The 21,475-nt window shown below is 35.6% G+C and overlaps 1 protein-coding gene across 1 annotated transcript in view; it reads right to left on the bottom strand.

The window, feature by feature from the left end:
* Positions 1-967: 967 nt before the first annotated feature.
* CD2AP (CD2 associated protein) overlaps positions 968-21,475 on the bottom strand; it is an 86,357-nt gene continuing 65,849 nt past the window's right edge. The window contains exons 9-18 of the mRNA XM_075750482.1: positions 21,333-21,437; positions 18,826-18,862; positions 18,381-18,443; positions 15,068-15,227; positions 13,875-14,017; positions 7,430-7,545; positions 6,486-6,572; positions 5,674-5,858; positions 4,471-4,534; positions 968-3,313 (exon numbers count right to left, since the gene is read on the bottom strand). Of these exons, the coding sequence (XP_075606597.1) occupies positions 3,272-3,313; positions 4,471-4,534; positions 5,674-5,858; positions 6,486-6,572; positions 7,430-7,545; positions 13,875-14,017; positions 15,068-15,227; positions 18,381-18,443; positions 18,826-18,862; positions 21,333-21,437 (1,002 nt within the window). The 3' untranslated portion in view covers positions 968-3,271. The remainder of the gene's footprint in view (positions 3,314-4,470; positions 4,535-5,673; positions 5,859-6,485; positions 6,573-7,429; positions 7,546-13,874; positions 14,018-15,067; positions 15,228-18,380; positions 18,444-18,825; positions 18,863-21,332; positions 21,438-21,475) is intronic.

Below are 21,475 nucleotides of genomic sequence, written 5' to 3'. Positions count from 1 at the left end.
GTGCCTCGGCACCCACAGGGAGTGGTTCGTCTTTCAGCTCTTGCAAAATCCAATTGCCAAGCGCAGCTGCTCTGACACCGCTCTGAGAAAGCAAACTGTCAGCCATCAGGAACATCTCGGAGAACATTAATAGCAGCCAAAAGTAAGGCAGCTGTGAAAACTTGTTTTTACCATTTCCTTTGGAAAGGGTTAACAGACTTCTGCTCATTTATGACTTTTAAATAAATACTTTATATTCATTAAAGTTCGCAGGCACTTTGCTAAACTACTCAAAGCTAAACCTTTCACTACATTAAAGTTTCTCAATAGAACTTCTTTCCCCTAAAGCAATATTAATGAAAAATGTTTTATTTAAACAACCACTGTGAAGATAAAAGCATAAATAGACCTGTAATTTGTATGTTTCAAAAACTGTACTTTGTATGCAAACAAAAGCTTTTTAGAGAATGTTATGAAAATGGAATGAAACCACTGTGGTTTAAACATGCCCTTCTGTTTGTCTGTTCTTTGTTTGCCTTTTAAACATATCATACTCTCAGTCTTCAGTTCTTCACTACATATTTAAGAACTGATTCCAGCATCTATCCATGTTACTGAGTGGCAACAGGGATCTTAAAAAAAATTACAATAATTAAAAAAAAATGCTCTGAAGAGGCACAGTAAGGTCAGTTCAATATGGACTAACAGGGGAAAAAAAGGGGGGGGGGGGGGATAAAGAAATACTGAGAAGTTAAGATTCCCTATTACACTTGCAAAGAAAAACAGTAAGCTTTCCACCTGTTTGGATCCCAAGCCATCCTGGCAGTCAGGAACCAGACCGTCCCAGTGAGTAAATTAAAACCTAAAGCCTCCCATAGGGGACTACATAAATAATAATACACTTCACTCCCCACCTCCCCGAACTCCTCCTGCAAAGAATTTAATGGTACACGAAACATTCCTGAACAGAACTGAGCAGACATTTCAACAGGTTTTTAAACTTCTTTTATTTGTTGAGTTTGGATAGCATGCATCATTTTACAGCACCGGTAAACAAGTCAGTGAAGCATACTGCTTTTAGGAACTTGTACTGTGGAATGTCTTCAAAACCATTACCCTCTCCCCCTCCACTCCGTAACACTAGCTGAAGAGACGACAGACATGTATCAGGGCAACTTCCTTATGGCTAAAAATACTCATAGCAGCGACTTTTAAAGGAGGGTTTTATTAAATCATGTCATTGCACTTGGGTCATTTATTGCTACAGCGAACAAAGGCCATTAAAATAACGAACATCTTTCATTTGTAGTTTTAGCTGATTGTCTTGTTCTGTTTGTCTGCTACACGCTTACATGCAGACACAATTTCTGTTGAGCAATCCATTCCAAGATTTGTTTCATGCTCTAATCACAGTGAGGAGCTTGTATAACAAAATCAGCTATTCCGTTAGGCTCAATTCCTGCTTTTCATCATCTGACTTAGAGATATGAATTCTAAGCAAGAGTTTATTCTCTGACAAGAAGAATTACTGTTACAATTATTCCTCAATATAAAGATCTGGCTCAAATCTTCATCTGTGATGCATCTAGGCAATTAAAAGTTAAAAGCATTAATATTGAATCAGCCTATTAGCAATCTCATGAGCAAATATTAACTTATACCTGCAAAGTAGATTTAATTTTATGCACAATTTAAATCAGCAACTGACAAACATCCTCCAGTTGACTTTTTGATGTTTGTATTTTATGATGCATCCACTGTGGAAAACGTATACTCTCAAGAAGTAACACTTCCATGTCACTTGCTCAAGTGACATATTAAATAATTACTATATTTACGACTATTCCCATGAATAGAAACTTAATTACTTCTCTTACTGGTGAAGTTGCCAAACTATGTTTGCATGTTTTTGTCATTTAAATTCTAGTAGACCAAAAGGAGATAAGGTGATTACTAACACAAGTAACGCGTTTGACTGGCTTTCTAAAGCCGTGTGCTTTTTAATTCTTTAATCAAATGAACACAGCAATAAATATAATTATCTCCCATCACTTTGCATATTATTTGTATATTTTTCTGGTGCACTGTGTTGAGCTCAGGGGTTAAAGATAATGGCAATCCACAAGATTTCAACTGTTTCCCATAAAACATGAAAAATGCTGTCTTGGAAATCAGCACAACGCTGACAAAGTAACCGTTCCAATCACTCATTAAAATACAAAGATGTTATTAAATTTAGAGGTACACAATATACTGATAAAGTTTATGGCATAAATATATAAATATTGAGACCTTTTGAGAATATCAAAATTCCAAAGGGATTTATTTGGAGACATATTATAAACAAAATCTGACCGTTGTAAAAACAGATCGAGATGCATATTTAACCGCTAGAAAGACTGATGACTTCAGTTTAGATACACAGAAGCACAGACAATGTAACTGAAGGTTCACTTTTTTCATGCTGTATGCTGTAATGATTTAGGCACAACAGGTTGAGTTAAGACTGGATTTTAGCCTTGTTTCTGTATTACTTGCATTTTATGGTTTTAAAAGTTAATTTTGTCGTAACTACATGATTCAGTCCCAAATCCCTTTTTAATCCAATAGTGCAAGTGACAAAGTGTTCTGCTAAACTACTCAGATTAGATCATTCGTTCTTATTACAATGCATAGGAGTTTCACCTGGTTCGTTGCATTAACAAATTCCTATCTCATTACTCAACTTATAAACAGCATATTATTAATATTCTCACTGCAGACAGGCACAACAGCATAACCCTGGGTAAGACTGCCAAAATTATACAAATATCATATATTCCCTTTTGCGTGTAGGGGAAAAGTAGTGGCTACAATTACGATACAATTATTCCATCCCTCCCAATAGACTATTTTACAGATTAGTTGTAAAGATAGATCAACCTATTTATAGTATAGATCTCTTTAAAAATTAAGCTACAGATATTCAATAAAAATCTATTAAGAATTCCCTCTCCTTTCTATACAGATTCAGTAGTATTTTCAAGCAAACCAAAAAATAAGGTCTGCAATTCCAGCACAGTAAGAAATAAGGCCTCTTTTATATTGGCAAAAAAATTACACCATTATTCTTTTTTGTTTTCTTCTCTCTCTGAATAAAAGACTATATTCCCTTTTTCTTTTTTTAACTATATTTTTTTTCTTTAAGACTGTAGAACACCAGCATCCATTATTATGAAATAAGAGTCAGTTCTCCTCGTTGTGTTCAACTTTGAATTCCTGGCAAGTTAAAAACATTGAGTCCATAACTGTCTCATGTAGACATCACTGCTTTCTTCAATTTTTCTATTTCAAGCTGGAAAATAGACATTTTGAAAAGAAAGAGTCAGTATTAAACTAGCAATAGTCTGAAGTCGTCAGAGCTTTCACCAAAATTATTAGATTTCTATTTCGAAGACACTTAAGTAAATAAAATCGTAACAGAAGCATTTGACAGCTCCTTATGAATAGCTGATTTTATATCGCTATGTTGCTAAACAAACAAGAATTTTAAATCATTAAAAGTTTCCTTATAGTTCTGGTACATCTTAGTGGAGAAATTCACTCTGAATAAAGCAGTCAAAGCCAGGTTGTGGGATCACTTGACATGTTCCCGTGTAACACTGCATCATCACCTCAAACTAACTTCCTAAAGCAGCCTTCATGCAAAATACCCTACCGTGATTAATTTGTATTTCTTCAAATAGATTTAGAGGCTACATGGAAGTTACCTCCTCTTCATTCCCAGCACATATTTAAGGCAACTTCATTGATTGCCTTAGAGATGCATTAAAAAGAGGACTCAACATAAGTTCTCGAGTTTCAAAACTAGCTTTGTAGTCAATAAGAAGTACTATTTCATAAATAAAATGCCCTTTTGCACCAGACTGAAATAATTTTCTACAATTAGCACATCTGATTAACTACTTAATGGCATCATATTGTAACACAGGTAGCCTTCTTCATCAATAAATTGAGAGAAGTAGTGTTCATTCATAAGGAAATTTTTCAGATGCATTCTGTTCTTTCAGCAAATTATCCACTTAATATTCAAACAGTTCATAAAAAATTTAGGCAAGTTTGCTTTTGCCCTGTTTTTCTTTTGATTACATGAAGTAAATTTGTCCTTCGAGTCTTACAAAAGCAAAGTATTAATATTCTCTCTTGGAACATGTCCAGTTGGATATATTTCTGGCAAAGAGCAGAATCTAGCAACACTAAACTGAACTTACATACTAACATCCATATGTACTGTTAAAAATAATTTTCTAGATAAAGAAAGCTGAACTAAGATGAACTGTGAATCTTTTACATAGATCCAACTGCCCTGTGAGGCATCTGTTCAACCACAGACTAACACAGCAATACAAAAAAGGTTGAGCACGTTCGTTAAGACTTTCCTGGGGCATCAAATTCCAGAACACTGCCTACACAGTTCTAAACTTCACCCCCACCTAAAATTGCTAATATTACCTCCAGATTACTTCGCAACAGCTTCTCTTCTTCCAAATCCTTCTTTAGTTTTTCCAGTTCTCTCCTAGTAGTAGTAAAGATATCAGAAATACAAGTTAGAGGGGGAGGGGGAAATTTCATGTTACTGAGAACAGGAAGTACAGGTCTTGTTTAAATTTTATAAGAGCAATTCACATAACAACTGTCTGATGCTACACTGTACAAATAAAACTTACGTACAAGTACATGCCCACTAGTGAACCAGTACTCCAATCTGGTGAACCACAAGCTTCCACCAATGCTCAACACTTCTTACCTATCACTATGCACCTACCCTTACCTTATAATCACAATTTTAAGTAGGCCACTTACAAATTTGTACTCTTATTTTAGTTGGAGAGTTGAATTTAAACCAAAATAACCCAGCAACTTCTACATAGAGAACAGAAATTCTTTAGAACAGCAAGTTCCTAAAACATGTTTTATTTCATAACCATGTTCAGGCAAGAAAGTGCTAAGAATTATCATCAAGTCACTGAAGAACTAGTTCATTAATCCCCAGAACTCGTAATTTACTGGTTTGCTTTGGAGACCAACTGATCCTGATGCTTTACAACCTCTCTAGAGGTCACTTTAAAAGCCGGTTTGGTTAGCACTGATCATCGTTTAAACAGTACCAAAACGAATGCCTATACTATAAAAACAGAAAAGGTAAATTTCCTGCAGATTGGTCTTTACTACATTTATTCAAACACTAATTATTTTTTTCCTTCTGCATCATTCTCCAAACACAACCCTACCTACGTGCACACACATGATGGAGCCACCACGACCACCAATTTGAAAAGCTCAGTAACGTGTTTCCCTACTACCAGTCACGGCAATACTACAATTACTTGTGCACAGTTACACAAGGCCAGTACAGGTACTTATGTTAAACAGCACAAAAATTTCCTTGCAGTGAAAGTACTAACTGTTTAAGAAATATTTTCAAAAATCTGTAATGAACACAGGAGGGCAAAGTAGGAAGGAAAAAATGTGTGTAAATTCCAAAAATACTCTTGACATCAAATTTGTACCTATTTAGGACATCTAGTTGAATGAAAGAATGAAGTTCTGAATTAATAATGCAGAATAATTCTGTTTTGTTTTTTAAGTTTGGCATTAAAGACATTTGGAAGATGTCTATATATCACTTTGAAGATTGAGAAGGAAAATATTTACCCATGTTCTTTCTTCAGTGCGTCTACAAACCCCATCAAATCATTAATCTGAGTCCTGAGCTCTTCCACAGAAATTTTTTCATCATCCGCTTCTCCTTTCAGTTGGATGTCTCCGGGAAAAAAGTTGAGTGAAACAGAACTTGGTCTCTGAGATGAAGATGGAATTGGTGGACTGAATGCAGATGACTGAAAAAATACGTAACAGTAGAAAGCTAAGAAATGAAAGCATACTGAGCACTTACAGCATACAGGTTGCACTGTTACAGGAGCTACATGTGCACAAAGTTCCTTAATTTTTCTACCCAAAAGGTAAAAAACAATGTCCAGTTCAAATGGACTACTATAGTATATAAGATACAGTTATTTTATACAGGTCTTTATTAAGCATTTCCCTGAGGTTCCTGTAATCACTTAAAGTGCTTGTACTGCAGTTCTCTACACTTAAAAAAAAAAAAAAAAAAAGGGGTGGTGGTGGATTTAATGGCATCCATTGGTTCATTATAAACAATCTTTTGCACACCTTTCTGATCTGCTCGGTTGTTCTGTCTGTCAGGAGACTAAAGGCTGAGCAGATGCGAAGCTTATTTGGGAAATGATACCATAGTTTTATGCTACCAGATAGAATGGTTCTCCTCAGAACTGATGAACTTTATACTGAAGTATAAATGAACTGTATACTAAATGACATAGCTTACTTGCATTTACATAGAGTCATTTGCATTTAGGTGGTTGCATCAATCTAAACTGGAAACATGAGCAACATGAACAGAACACCCAGCTGCCTGGTACTTCTCGACCTCCTTGGTATCATACCTTTTTTGTTTCAACTGGCTTTGGTTTGGCACTTTCTCCTTCTTTCTGCACCTTCAAATTTTTTTCTGGACTCACGTTTTGACTTGCCTGTTAAAGCATTCATAAAAAATGAAAAGGTTTTCAGAATTTAAATAGATACATAAAGAACTGTCACATGTTTCTAAAGATGCAATAGAAAAAAGAAGGGGGGGGGGCAGAGACAAACCCAAACTTGTCTTGCTAGACTGCCTTAATTTTCTTTCCCTGCCAATCAGAACTTTCCTTCCCCACAACACTCATTCAGCTGAATTTAAATCAAACACAGGAATCTTGGGCAGGATTTTCAAGCATCTCTGCAGTACTTAACAAAACAAGTCCTTGATGCTTTTGAGGGCCTGTAGGTGCTTCCGTGAAACACAAGCATTAGTAGGCAGTAACTGCAGATGGTAACTGACATGACTGAACTACCCAACATCCAACAAGATGATTTGATTTCAAGGACTCTGCACCACCTGGCTCTCATGGTCTGATAATCTCATATAGATGAGATTATCTCTCACATGAGATCACAAGTTCTGCATCACAGCAACATTAAATTCCAAATTTGTTGCGGCCAAAGACTGTATATTGTTAGGCCTGTAAGGCACTAAAGACACTTTTCACAGTTGTGTGTATACACACCACCTTTTTAATTATCAGTGATGCTAGAAGAGCTGAGTACTTGCTGCAGGAATACCCCACAGAACAGACAGACTCCTTCAGCTGCAACACAGTCGCGTTGTTTCTCTGACATACACTTCCCTCCTGGGAATGGATATTCCCGTAGACAAAGTCTATAGGAACTGAACCTCTTTGGCATTTTGCTCTCAGGTAAATAGTTCATCAGACCGTTTCCCAGTGCGACCTTGTTTCCGGGGAAGTTACTTCTTAGTTCACTACTAGGGAAACACACAAAATGTACTCACAGGACTACTGCTATTGAAACGTGAAGGCAGCCTCCTACCAGGCATCTTGGGTCGGTTTGCAGTAGGGTGCGATAAATTATCTGAGGTAGCTATTACATCATCAAAGCTTAACAGATCTAGAAAAAGATGAAAACACAGACCACCATCAAGACCAGAAGATCTTGCTGCATTCTTTTTTATCACTTTTTTCTTTAAGACAAAAAAAAAAGAAATCAGAATTCTTATTGTTTCAAAGATTTTCAGCATATAGAACGCAGGAGCCATATGAAACAACTACATGACTTTGGCATATCTGGGAAACTGCATTTTCCCCTTGAAAAAATTTAAGAGTTAACTCAACTAGCATTTAAATTAAAGTTCTGAACAGAAAAAATGCTATAGAACACAGCAGCATAACACAGACTTAACAAGTATCTGGAGAAAAATGTATTTATGACTGGTTTTTTTGAGAGGTGCCATATTCAACTATTTAAGAGAGCGTATCTTCTTGTCACTAAACTTGCATGAAAAGCATGAAAAGCCAAGTTTAGTGACTAAGACAAAAATAAAAGCAACATGGTACAGTACAGGTCCACAGGCTGGTGAAAGTAAGTTAACAAGACATTAACTGCAAATATTTCTGTGCAAGGTAGTTTTTTCCTATGCAGTCCTTTGTCTAATACATAATGTCATAAAGCCTGTAACACAATATTTCAAAACTCCATTCTCATTCTTTATTAAATCATACAGCTCTCTCTGCTGATTAGTCTCCTTACGCTGATAGCTCTAGGTAAACTCTCTCTTAGATCAGCAGAAATTCTTTACATCCTATGGGAAGATACAACCTTAGGAAAAAAACCTATTAACAGGAAGAGCAGATCATATCTAATCTAATAACATCCGTAGTTCACTTAGTTAACAACTCAACTTCTTAACCATTTCTCCACAAAAATAATACTACTACTTACCTGCCAACAGATGCGCAATTAGACAGGTTTTTTTATTTAAGCATCAACATAAGATTAATGATATTATAAATTATTTTACAACATAAATTCATCAGATTTTTTCTAGAGACTCTAAATGTTTAACTAAATTGCCACATAGCATTTACTACGGCACCAAAAGTAATAATCAAGGTTTGGGGGTTTTGTGGTTTGGTTTGGGGTTTTTGGGGGGGATTTTGGATTGTTGTTGTGGGTGGGTTTGTTTGGGGGGGGGGAGGGGCAACCTCTGATTTTTGCATGACATTAGAATTTATCAAACAGAAGCCATGACCCTTTCATTTTCTATTTTCACATTGTTCAAGCTAGAGCAAGAGGTCAGACAAGAAAAAAGCCCTAAGAACACAGGGCCAGACCATTCATGCCAATTCAGTGCTTGGATGACAAACTCATCTGATTACTCCAAGTCTTACTCATGCTTTGTCAAAACCTGTAGGAACTAAGTTTTCCACTGAATGTTTTAACTGATTTTGATGTCTTCTACTCTGCTTACTATCCTTGAAGTCCTTAAAATATTTACATCTTTCGGATATCCCTGAACTTACTTACTTCATCACCTGTTGCCTTGTTGAGATGTAAGCTTTTATAACACTATCTGTTACCAATCAGTTTTGCTGCTTTTTAATGTTATTAAAGAGAACATAAAGACAGTGCTTTGTAAATATGTAATCATATCTGCAATTAAAAAAAGCCAGGAAGAAAAACAAAGTAGGAAGAAACAGAAGAGTGATGAATGGCAAGCGGCTGACGGAAAAGAGGATGAGGGAGAAATAAGTAACTATGAAGGTATTTCTGTTGTAGCTGTGCCAATAATATATTTAATTTATTAGAAGTCAAGCAACAGTGACCAAGGGATATATCTTCATGTTCTTTACTCAATTGTCCGTAATCCCAGAGCACTAACCCATGCCAAAATGTAAATCAGGATTTATGTTTGTTAGGTATTACTAAAATGTAAGAAAGCAGGAAAAAATATGTATGTCTTTTCCCCCGTCTCAGTAATTTTTGCCTTTAAACAATCCTCCTTTTGTCATTCTGCAGAAGTGACAAATCATTTGGCAGTAAATATAAATAAGAATTGTGAATTGAGTTGCTATTATGAGTGTAATGCCAGCCCTATCTCCATGAACAAAGTAAACATCAGAAATATTAAGAATATTAAGAACATATTAAGTATAACATGTACTTCTGGAAAGAAAAAACCCCACAGTATTTGACAAGGCTTGAAGATGAAGACTGCTACAGTCTTGAATTGTATATGATTTAAATATAGATGGTAGGATGACACTAAAGCCAGGGGTTTTTTTTTCCTATTTGTAAGAGCTTCTAAAGGAAATTGCTACACCTGAGACAATTGCTCAGCATTACGATTTTACCAGCACATTACAGTCAGAGGAAATTCTGACTGTAATTGCATTTTCCTTTTTAGTTTTCCATTTTGTTGCATTGGTACAGGGAAGAAATGAAAACACAGGCTGGTGAGGATTAGGGTTTGTGGGTTTGGTGGTGGTGGTTTTGTTTGTTGTACTGTGGGTTTCAGGGGGTTGTTCTTTTTTCTTCTTAAACTGCATTCTTAATTATTTTAGGAGAAAGCTTGGCCCCACTGAAACCAATAGAGATACTGATGAAACCCACTGAAAGTTCACAATTTACACCCTTTTCAATCAATAAAGCGATCAATTAACTTTCTTACAGACAGCCTGTGAGTGTTAAAGGAATTCCCATCATAATGCCAGAAGAGCAACACCATACATTTGGGGATAATTTGAGTCAAAAAATTATTTTAAGGCTGAGCAAAAGCACTTTTCTTTCTAGAAAGATAGCTAAGCTTGAACAGTTACTTAGGACAGACTATTAGAAACATCTCTTTTGCAAGCTTAACCTGGATCTGTACATTACTGAACTGTTAGGAGCTTTAAGAAGTACAGGTAGGTGACAGATTTTGTTAGAAGTTGTGAATGCTTCAGTGTGTTCATACCAGTTTGTCTTGAAAAACCTTCACAAAAAAGAAGCAAAGCTGAAGGCGTGTCAAGAAATTATGGTTCCAACATCTCATGTGGCTGGGGGGGGTTTAAAAACCCGTGACAGAAGTGAAACATAACCATTATTTTAGAAAAGACAAGACTTCGCATTAATCTGCTAAGTAAGAACAGATAGCAGCCCTTTTTCCTATTACTCATCTTGCTGAGATTGCACCCCAAAAACTTAGGGGACAGATACAGGCTTTAGAATATTTAAATTTGCACCCACGCAATAAGATATTTGCTACAATCAAGCACGTGCCTAATACGTAACTTTCAAAAATCCTATTTTACAAGATTCATGGTACTAAATAGCCAACACTAGAGGATTCAGTGCCCAAAGACTTCATGATTGCATCATTTGTGTGTACAGAAAGATAAAGCCACTCAACCTACATACCCCAGAAGTGCTGTAAGAATTGAACACATTTCACTATAAACACTAAGTTTGGCTTATCAATAGCTGGACTGTAAAGTTCTTCTGGTTTGTTTGCTTTTTTTACCTCTACAAGTTCCTAATTGAAAAGTATACTTAAAGAAAATTCTCATTTAACAGCTAAGGCAAACAGGCATTCAAAGAAACAAAAAAGCATTTTAAATTGAAACCCAAAAATTTTAGTATCAATAACTGCAACTGAAAATTACGCTTATGACGTTAAGAAGAGGTTATGCGTATGGCATAAAGCATTTGGATTTCCTTATAGATTGTTATCTTACCAAAATGGAGAAGGGTAGGGTAATTTCCTGACACGTAAGAAGGGAAACATGGCAAACAGGATAGGAAACAAAATCTGGAAAGAAAAGTCAAGGAGAGGAATGTCTAGAAAAAGATTCTGAACAAAAAAATTATTTTACAAAGCAGGAAAAAGAAACATTCGTAGAAGAAACAGAATCGCTTTACATGTTCAGCATGCTAGTATTACAGCTTTAGTCTTTCACAGTAATTCTAATCGAACAGAAAAACATTTATGCAATTTTTCAAATAAAGCTTCAAAAAGAGATATTTCAACATGATCAATGTTTCCGAATGTTTTTGAGTATTTTTCCTTATCTGATGGCTGAGACCAGGTATGGGGGAGGTTGGGTTTTCTCCTATGGATACAGAATATTTACAGCTTCTCCTTAGGTTAAAGTGAAAGTGGCTCAACCAACTCCACACTTCATGGTCAAACTAAGTTGCAAAAAAAGTTAGACCCATACTTAAAGAAATTGGTTTATTTAAAAATTCATTCATTTCAGGATCTCAATCTAAAGGGGGAGGAGAGGGAGGGGGAAAAAAAAAAAAAAAAGAGAGACTCTGGTAATGCAGTTGCCAACCCCAGCCATACATTTTCCCACATCTTTGTATCTATCCCAGTTCTTGTAAGATTTTTAAATTTTTTTTAATCTTAAAATTTATATAAGGACCCAACATCTTTGGAGCTGTATATAGCCTTAGCTGCTGCACAGAGTATTATGTCTTTAGCAGCAGAATGTATAGAGAAACATAAAGCATGAGATTTGTTACATTTTACTGGCAGGAGTTTGGACTAGTCTCTTTTCACAAGAGTAGTAAAACTACAAGTGACTTATGCAGTTTGTTTTAAACAATGGCAGTTTCACCTAACAGAGAATTTTTCAAACTTTCCTTAAAAAGCAGCCCCTTGACATGTCAGTGCTGCATCCCCGCACGGGCTGCCCAAGCCTCCCTCGCTTGCTCTGCGCCCAACAAGGACCACGGAACAGACCTCACCCCCTTGTTTGTTACACACTCCTGTCCTCTGCCTCATCTAGGTACTAAAGTCTTGAATTTCCCCGTGAGCCTGTGAAATCTTATGTTAGCAAATCAAAATGCTTCGATTTTTTTTTCTAAATTTGTATAAAATTAGGCTTTGATATATAAGTGCCTAATATCACAGCTATTATGTTGCCGCTTTCGTGTGTCAAGATAATTGCACCTAAATGAAAAAAGATATTCCATCTGTTTTCATGGGAAGTTTTTTCCTGGGGATAAATGATACTATGCTATATAGTAATACATCTAGCACAATCCTAGAGATAAACACCTGAGCAGCAGGACAAGGCTTACATTTTAAGGCTAGGTTGTGCATCACTCTTTCATCTCTCAGCGTACTTCGGCCTGAAAGTGTTGCTTCCGTAACCTCAAACTCATCTTAAATAGAGGCAACAGTTAAACTGCCAATTCAAAACCTTTAAAACAAGGTGTATCACAGTATATGCATAGATTTTACTGGGGAATAAAAAAAAAACAAAAACACCAAACCCCACAACTTATAAATTCTTTAGGGTTACACTGATAATATTTGTAATATTTCCAGGATATTTTAATACCTGCTGAAGTCCAGCTTTTTGTAACTTCTGTATTAAAAACATACATGAACTAACTTTTCCTCATACAAAGTGTTTAAGCTTAGAAGCACATTTTAAAATGCTCAATGGAAAAATCAGGAGTACTCTTTTCTAGTTATAAAATACTTCAGTTTTTTAATGCATTATTTTGATCTCCCAGATGAATTTAATACACGTTAGGACCAACTATTCTACAACCTGAATATCGTAATTGGCCTTAAAAAATATATTAACAGTTATGATATTTCAAAATATATTATTATTAAAAACTTTTCTGAGATGGAAGGTTGCATCTGAGATATGCAAGCCAAACACTGCAGGTACAATTCACTAAAGTTTTTCCTGCAATGACTAGTCATACAATAAAAATAATTTAGAGTTTTAAAAAAATATGCCCAGAGCAGATGATCTCTGCCTAAGAGGCACATAGAGGACTGAAATCAGTTGTGCTGTTAGTAAAGGACAAAAGGTAACTATATAATAGCTCAGAGAGCCTGATCATCAATGTGCTTGCTTTACCCAATATCAAGGTTTTTACTGGACAAATTTAGATTTAAAGAGATGCCGGTTTTGGTTCAAGGCGCATTAAGCAAAGCCACAAGCATGAAATTCAAATGTACAATATACCATGCTGGCTCAAATTTAAAGTTATGGCATTACTAAAAATACGCAAGTTAGCTAGAAAAGCAAAGGTTATCTGAAATGCAAGAGCAGAACAAACAGAACCAGTCAGTAAGGAAAACAATTTCATAAAAACGCAAGATAAAAGTGACAGCAAAAAACCATGATTTCAACTTAGAAAAGCAAACCGTTACCCATGTTCCTTCCTTCCTATCATCTATTACTACAACACAGAGCTCATCAAGTACCTCCAAAAAATAGCCTGCTGACACCTCTTCATCGCTTGCTGACTCTTGCCTTCACCCACCTACAGCAGTTCTCAAAAAATATACTTTCTACCGAAGAGGCCTAATTGCACTCTGTGGCATTTTGTGTAAATTACTTACAAAGCTTATTCTAGCCTTCTAAAATACTGCAATCCAAACAGAAAGGTCCAAAAGAACATTTTACTCCAAAAGAACATTTTCTTACCTGATTCTTTAGAGCTCTTTACCACAAGTGAATCTACCTCTACTGATTTTGGTCTAAGTGGCAAGGGTTCAGAGTCTAACTTTGGTTTTCCTACTGGCTCAACTTCAGATTTTGGTCGAAGAGAAACAACTTCTCCATTAGATCTGTAGTAAGAAAACAAACAAACAGAGACATACATAGTCAAGAGATAAAATAGTTTACAACTGAAACATACCAAGACTTAGAAGTAAACAGGAAAAAAAAAAGTCAGTAGATTTTATCATTTTCTAAAGCCTTGCTTAAAATCAAGTCTTTCAAAGAGCAATTCTAATCCTATAAAAGCCAATTCTTCTGTTTGAGCTCTGCAGAGTTATCAAATAGGCACAATTGCCTTGTAAAATAATCCAAAACTTTTACTACAGGGCACATTTTAGCACTTAAATCTAAAATATTACACTTCAGTGCAACAGAAAACAAGAGAGCTGAATAGCACCTTCAGTAATATCTCTTGAAATATTCAGAAACATACTCAGACTCCTTGCCATCACTTATGCCACAGCGTATAAACGCACTAGTTGTCAGCTTCAATGAGTCCCTGTCATTAACTCATTTCCCAAACCCTTTATTTAGAAGTTTTATTGCAGTAGAAAAAAGCGATAGCAGTCTTATCTTCTTCGAGCAATGTTAAACTTTCAGATATTTAAACATATTTAAATATCCCAAAGATTTAAAGTTTTCAATTATTAAAGGACCATCATTTACTACAGACTTCTATTTAACTGCACAAGTACTGGAACACTGAACGTTGGATGCAGCTCAAGTCTTCAGGATTTTTTCCCAACAAAACAATAATTCTCAAGTGCCACACGCACAGATTGTTTTACACCATACCGCTACTGTAGGTACAGCTTCTCCATTATGGGACAGGCTTAAAACAAAGCAGTCCACAGAGTTGTAACTATCTGCTCCATGGTTAGTAATGCTGTAGCATTTACTCTGAGATGGATTCAATCTCTTAAAGAATTAGAAAGTTGTAAGTTCACATTGATAAAAATTTGGAGAATCAAGACACTGGTAGGCGTATGGCAAAACTTATCCTTGCACCCTTTTCACCCTTAAAACATATGGTTTTTTTCCCACCTCATCCATGAAGGAAGATAGAACAACAAACAAAACAAAATATACTTGGTGTATATGATTTAAGTTATACTGACTTGGATACAGACGATGGCAAAACAGGTTTATCTGGACGTTTTGGGTGCAGAAGCCCAGCTCTCAGTAAGCTGTTAGTCTTGCTTGGAGGAATGGGCTTCTTGGGTGGCACCTGAGGAGCCTGTGGCTTCAAAGGCTTCTGATCCAAAGCTCCTTTTTCATCTGACAAAATAAGTCACCAAAACGTTTTACAAACCCATGAATTCTGACGATGCTAATCAATTAAAAAGCAACTCCTGTCTGAAATAGTCTTTGAAGATCAAAGTGAAAAATAGATATGCAATTATCTTAAGTGATCCCGTATCAAAACACACAAACTACTTACCTGAACTTAAAAAAACATTATCATAAAGTAAGCAAAATGTCTTTCTACTGACATGAAACAGCAGTAAGAAACAATGGATTCACATTATTGCACTGCAAATAACAGCTAAGAACCAAGAATCTCTCTGTACTGCTACTGTTTTCCCTTTTCTCTCACTTTATCTCCTCTTACAGAGGTAGGGTTTGTATTTTTTTTTATTTTGCTGTAACTAGTCTTCTTCCATACACACAAACAGCATAATTTATCTATGGAAAAAAGAGGGGAAAAAAATGATTATGTATCTGAATAATTGAATTTATTTCAGATAAAGTCTATCTTTCTACAAATTCAAGATACAAATTAAGTATGGATAATCAAACAAAAAAAGTTCAATTTATTGTTCGATGACTGCATGACCTAATTGAATACTGTCTATTAAAAATTCAAGCTGCTTCAAAAACATCAGTCGAATAGTTTCCAACCCATGTTCCCTAATCACACCCTGTAGGCTATCCAGAGCACACCTTCTACTTTTCCTTGTAAAACTACGCTACAGCTCAGTCAGGCATGCATAAAGCACTGAGGATTTAAAACTGTTAGGTTAGTAAGGAGTTAAAGTCTTTTACAGTTAAGGCAGTAAATTGGGATGGAGAGAGTGACCCTCAGCTTCAGCTCTCCCTGTTCCTCTCCTCCTCCAACTTTGCTTTTAACCAAGTATTGTCCTAATGTAAAATATTTACATAACAGATCATAAAGATACTTCATGGAAAAAAAAAAAGAAGGAAAAAAAAAAAGTGCATTATCCAGGGCAGAACTGTATTCCTGCTTTGGAACATTTGAACATTTGGACTGGTGAACTGGTGGCATCACCTTCCAGTCTCTCTTAGTATTGAGTTAAAAAAAAATAAAAAAAATACTGAAAGCAGTGAAAGGTTTTTGCCACATGGTGGTGCTGACTGTCCTGTGAAAAAACAGCCTGTTACGGGGCTAGCCACTTCTGCCTACTGCTCCTATATGCAAGATTTAAATTTTAAATGCCCAATAGTAATCAGTATTACTGAAGATGAATTAGCTTTATTTTAGCTGTGCTGAACACCAGTTGCGAATTATGCCTTTTGTTTTTAAGAATAAGTGAGTTCATAGAGGGCAGAAAAAAAATGCTGCCATCAAATCATATTGCTGAATTATCATCTGCCAGTTTTCCCTTCAATTACTCCCACTCAAAATCTGAATATAAGACCCATCCACAGCTAAGTGGAAAAAATTAATACCAAAGGTCAAGATTCACCATGAGCACAGAAATTAGACAATTCTGCTGGACAAAATGGCATGCCTCTTTTTTGGATTTTGCTCTGTGATGAGAAATACAAGGGTTAGCTAAAAATGAGCAGTTTAATAATGGAAATAAAAATACTTATCTGAAGGTATTTACACTGGACAAAAATTCCTACATGATACCACTAAGTGTCCTTCACTATAGATACAGAAAGACTTATAGGAGCATTGCTTTTAATTTTTGATCAATTTCTGATCGCAATTAAAGGCAGATTCACTAGTCTCCCAATAGGCATAAAAACAAATTACATGGTTTAACAGCTTGTGATTAGAGCTGGTCAATTATTTTTTTAAAACTAATTACAGTACAATTTCACACTTAAATTTAATCACTAGTATCAACATGGTTAGTTTTCAACAAGTAAAATTGCACTGATAAATGGGCATTTCTTCTAGTAAAACACTGATATCTAAATGAGTAACTTTTAAAACCTGACATTCAACTGTATACAAGATGAAAAATTGTCCTTCATTATTTCCTGTACCACAGTAAAGGATGGTTCTCTACCTTACTTAATTTTTCAGAAGCTTTCATGTTCTTAAGCATTGTGGATAGTGATATTTCTGTATTCCTCCACAAACAGTTGAGGAACCTCAACTATGCAAAGGTTAACACCATAGTACAAACAGAACCAGTCTAAAATTAAACTTACTTCAGTTTATTTAAACTTAAAGAGCCAAGTGATCAAGATTTCTAGAATCATACAGTTGATCTCAATTCTTACACCTAAAGATACAGTTTCAACAGATAAGAATAATTTGTTTGCTCACATGCAGAGGAACCATAGCTGATTTTAAACAAGTATTCTTCGTATGAAACACCTGAGAATGTGCTTTGTTTGAAATGTGGGTTATAAAAACTACTGGAAGCCAAGAAACCTATTGAGCAGGCTTACTTGTCAAAATGCTGTTTAGTCACAGGCAGCCACAGTTCACCACTCACAGAACAGAGTATGTTTTTGTAATATGGTTAAGCTCCAGTAATATCTGAATTTCTTCTTTAAGACTCAACCAGCATGCTTGTTTAAGCTTCTGACTTTTAACACAATCAAAACAATTTAACAGCTTCCCTTGACAAGTTTTTCAAATATGAAAAGAAGCATTTTAGAAATGTGTTAGGGTGATAATAGCTCGTCTTCTGAAAAAAAAGTGTCCTTTAAATTTTAAGAATAAACTGGTAAACATCTCAAAATTCTGTGGAACTAGGAAACATGGAATATAGCAAGAGTTAACAGGACAAGAAATCCCAATTTCTGAGCACTGTGACTGTAACATCTGTCTAAGGAGTGTTGTAACTGTTCTGTGTATTTCTTTCTTTTCTCATCAGAGACTGATTTCGGCTGAAACATTCAGAAGCAGCAGCAAACGTTTTCATTTCCAATAACTTACTATTCAAAACTGCAGTTACTATCCCAGAACTATGCTTAAATGAATTAAGTAGTAACTATGTTATTATGCAGTGCAATAAACATTTTTTCAGAATGTAATGCAATAACAAAAAATACACATTTCATAAAAGTGTAGTAGTTGTTCTAATCACTCTAAGCGCATTTCTATAATATTACAGACATAAGAACTTCAGGAGATGGTATCAAGAGAACAGGCACCTATGCACAGAGCAGCCAAGCTAAAAACTAACCCATTTACAAGAGCACTATGAAGAAACGTGATCTCACCTTTTTCTTCAGGCCTCAAAGAAGGGAATTTCTTCTCTACAGCTGGCAACTCAGGCTTTGGAGCTGAATACAAAAAAACAAGCCACAGATATTTCTCAAAGAACTTTAATTATCTTAGTCACTAACTAAAAATAAGACATACACCAATTTGTGTTTATATTTTCTCCTTTACAAGGAGTATGCTACCATTTATAAACACTCATTTGAGCCCAGAAAACGGTAGGCCTATATTAAAATGTTTCCAAAGTAGGCTCCATCATAATTTTGAAAAATATATAGCAGCAGCAAAAAACATAAAGCATAAAAAGTAACCTCAAACTGTGACTATGGGTGGCTGCATTACTAGGAAACACAAAGCCACTTCTGAATTTTCTTTTGAAGTCATGTGCTGCTGCTGAAATTTAGCATTTCCTCAGACACGTACCACCATACATACACTATGTACCTGGACTTTTAACTGGAGGTGGAGGTTTCTTTGGCTTCTGCAAAATGAGAAAGAAAAAAAAAAAACTTAAATAAACAAACACCACAGATATTATCTATCCAATACAGACTTATTTGTATTTTGTTTTGCATACTGTAATGTCTACCTTGTCTACTAGCTCTTTTCAAAGTATTTCACAAAGCAGGCAATCAATTCAGACAGGAAACACAGAGAACTGGAGTAATTCCTCTGGTATCTCCCAGACAACCAGTTGCAAGAACAGGAACAAAATGCAGGTTTCTTCAAATCTCAGATCAGTGCTTCAGCAACATGTATAAGCAGCAGAGGTACAAAGAACTAAAAATTAAGAATTACATCTTTTCTAGTCCAAAGAATTGCTCCAATTGCACCCATTTTAATTTCAATATGTAAACCTCAATCTGGGTTAGTATATCGAAGTTTAAAAGAGTAATCAGGTAAATTTTTGAACCAAAAATGGTCACTTTACCTGAAAAAAAAAGATTTCTAAAGTATCAGCAGAACTATTTCAATTAATTGACTTCTAAACTACAATATTGTAAGACAAAAAAAAAAAAATAGTGTTTGCAACAAGCACTGCGGTTCCATGAAAAACATTGTTTTGAGCTTATCACTGTATATTTAAGTGCAAAAAGGTGCACAAACTACTCTAGCCATTAAAAATTTATGAAGTATTTCGGTGCCACAGTTTGTACACTGAAAATAATTCTATTTTTAAATGCAATCATCACTTTCCTTCAACTGGTAAAATTGAATTTGAATCTGTCTCCTGTTGAAGGAGTACTGGCACCTCGCAGGACAGACATCTCAAGCCACTCATCCTCAGTATCTGATCCATTAATATGCTCTAGAAGAGATGTCTTTGTGGTTGTACTAAGGACGAAACTCACTGATAAAATTATCACAAAAGCCTACAAAAACCCCTGTTATTTATAGAAACATTGCTGAAACCGTATGGGCTCAGTCTAATATAACCCCTAAAAAAATTCCTTGTAGTGGGTATTTGTGAAACAGTTGCTGTGGATGGATTTCACTTCTGTGCCCCTACTGATATTGAATAAGCTCTTCTTAATGCAGAAAGATATTATTCTGACAAGTGAAGTGTAATTAAGCAAGCATGAAAATCCTTATTAAATTTCTTTCTCTAGTTTCAGACAACACAAAAGGTACTGAACTTCAGTAACAAGACTGTATTTTCTTTCTTTCTTTCCCAAAAAAGCAAATACATTATCCAGCTGTGCAGCACTGCTGCCTGTATCAAAACCAGTAACGCTGGGAGTTCAGCATCAGCTTACAGTTACATGACTCTGATCTGTGGTTTTATTAAGTTGATCTCAAATAGCTGATTACAATTATCAGCCAACCAATGCCTCGAACTTCAAAGCTGCTCAGTGCAAGGTGAGTCCCTGGACTGAGACACACTACACAAAGCAGAATAAAGGATCAAAGCAAGGTCTGTCAGGAAACATTGCTTATGGTAAAAGAATATTTTTTTTGCTTCTCAAGGGAGCAATTCTGTATTGCAAAAGAGTGATTTGAGCGGTGGATGGGTGGTATCAAATCAGCTGTATGTTACAGCATTTATGCCATCCTTGCCAAGTTGAGAATCAATCTGAAAAGAAAACGCTGACTTGGAGTAACTAAACTTTCTATGTTAGGTAACTGAGATTAAATGCCAAGTTAATAACTATCTGTCAGGTTGTATCTAGCAATCCTCTGTAAATGTCCCCAATTCCAGACCAAATAGCACTAAATTACCATGAAACTCAAACTGTTCTGCTGAGACAGTGGCTTCAACATTTTGATGTCCTGATCTGGAGCTGAATCTGTCCCATCTGGGGATGATGTACGTTTGGGGATTAACACAACCATCTTTGCTACACAAACTTGTCAGAACCAAAACATTGTACTAATTTCCACATAAAAATTACAGAATTAGAACCAAAATTACAAGACAAATGAGTCCGATGTGAAAACACAGATTTCTGTAAGTTAGCACATGAGATGGTGAAGAAAATATTTCTAGATCCCACCCAAAGATTATCATTCACACACTGCAACCTACTGGCAAGTCTTAACTTGGAAAAATCCCAATCGGTCATTCAGCATTTTGCAATTATAGTTACAGAACTACAGGTGGAAGAGACCAACTGCTTATCTCCTTTCAAAACAGGAGTAATTAAGGCAGTAATCAGTTATACATAAGACCATGTTATCAGAACTATATCTTTTTCTATACGACCTAATCATCTTCATTAGTTACAGTTAATCTAAAGAGCATGTCTCCATTTAATATTTAAGGAGAAGTTTAACAGAAACACTAACCTTTAAATCTTTCTCCTTTGATATAGCTAATACAAGATAAAGTTAAAAACTGTCACACTTGTATTAATACATGATAAGCAGCATAATGTGCTGTGAAGTCTTTTATTTCTTGCATTTCCATCAATACTTTTTTGTGATACCAAACTAGGCACGTAACAACTTACAGGGAAGTCTTTATCAGACTCTTGTATTTGAACAGCAAAATTATCTGGGAAGACTCCTTCTTTACCACTGAGTTCTCCTCTCCACCAGCCTGGCTCTCCAGTGTCCTAAAACAAACAGCAGAACATTTCGATCAATATTTACT

The sequence above is a fragment of the Balearica regulorum genome, chromosome 3 (assembly GCF_011004875.1).
Source record: "Balearica regulorum gibbericeps isolate bBalReg1 chromosome 3, bBalReg1.pri, whole genome shotgun sequence".
In the NCBI taxonomy this organism is placed as follows: Eukaryota; Metazoa; Chordata; class Aves; order Gruiformes; family Gruidae; genus Balearica; species Balearica regulorum.
The sequence above is the reverse complement of the archived record's forward strand: the minus strand, read 5'-3'. Positions and strand labels throughout refer to the sequence as shown.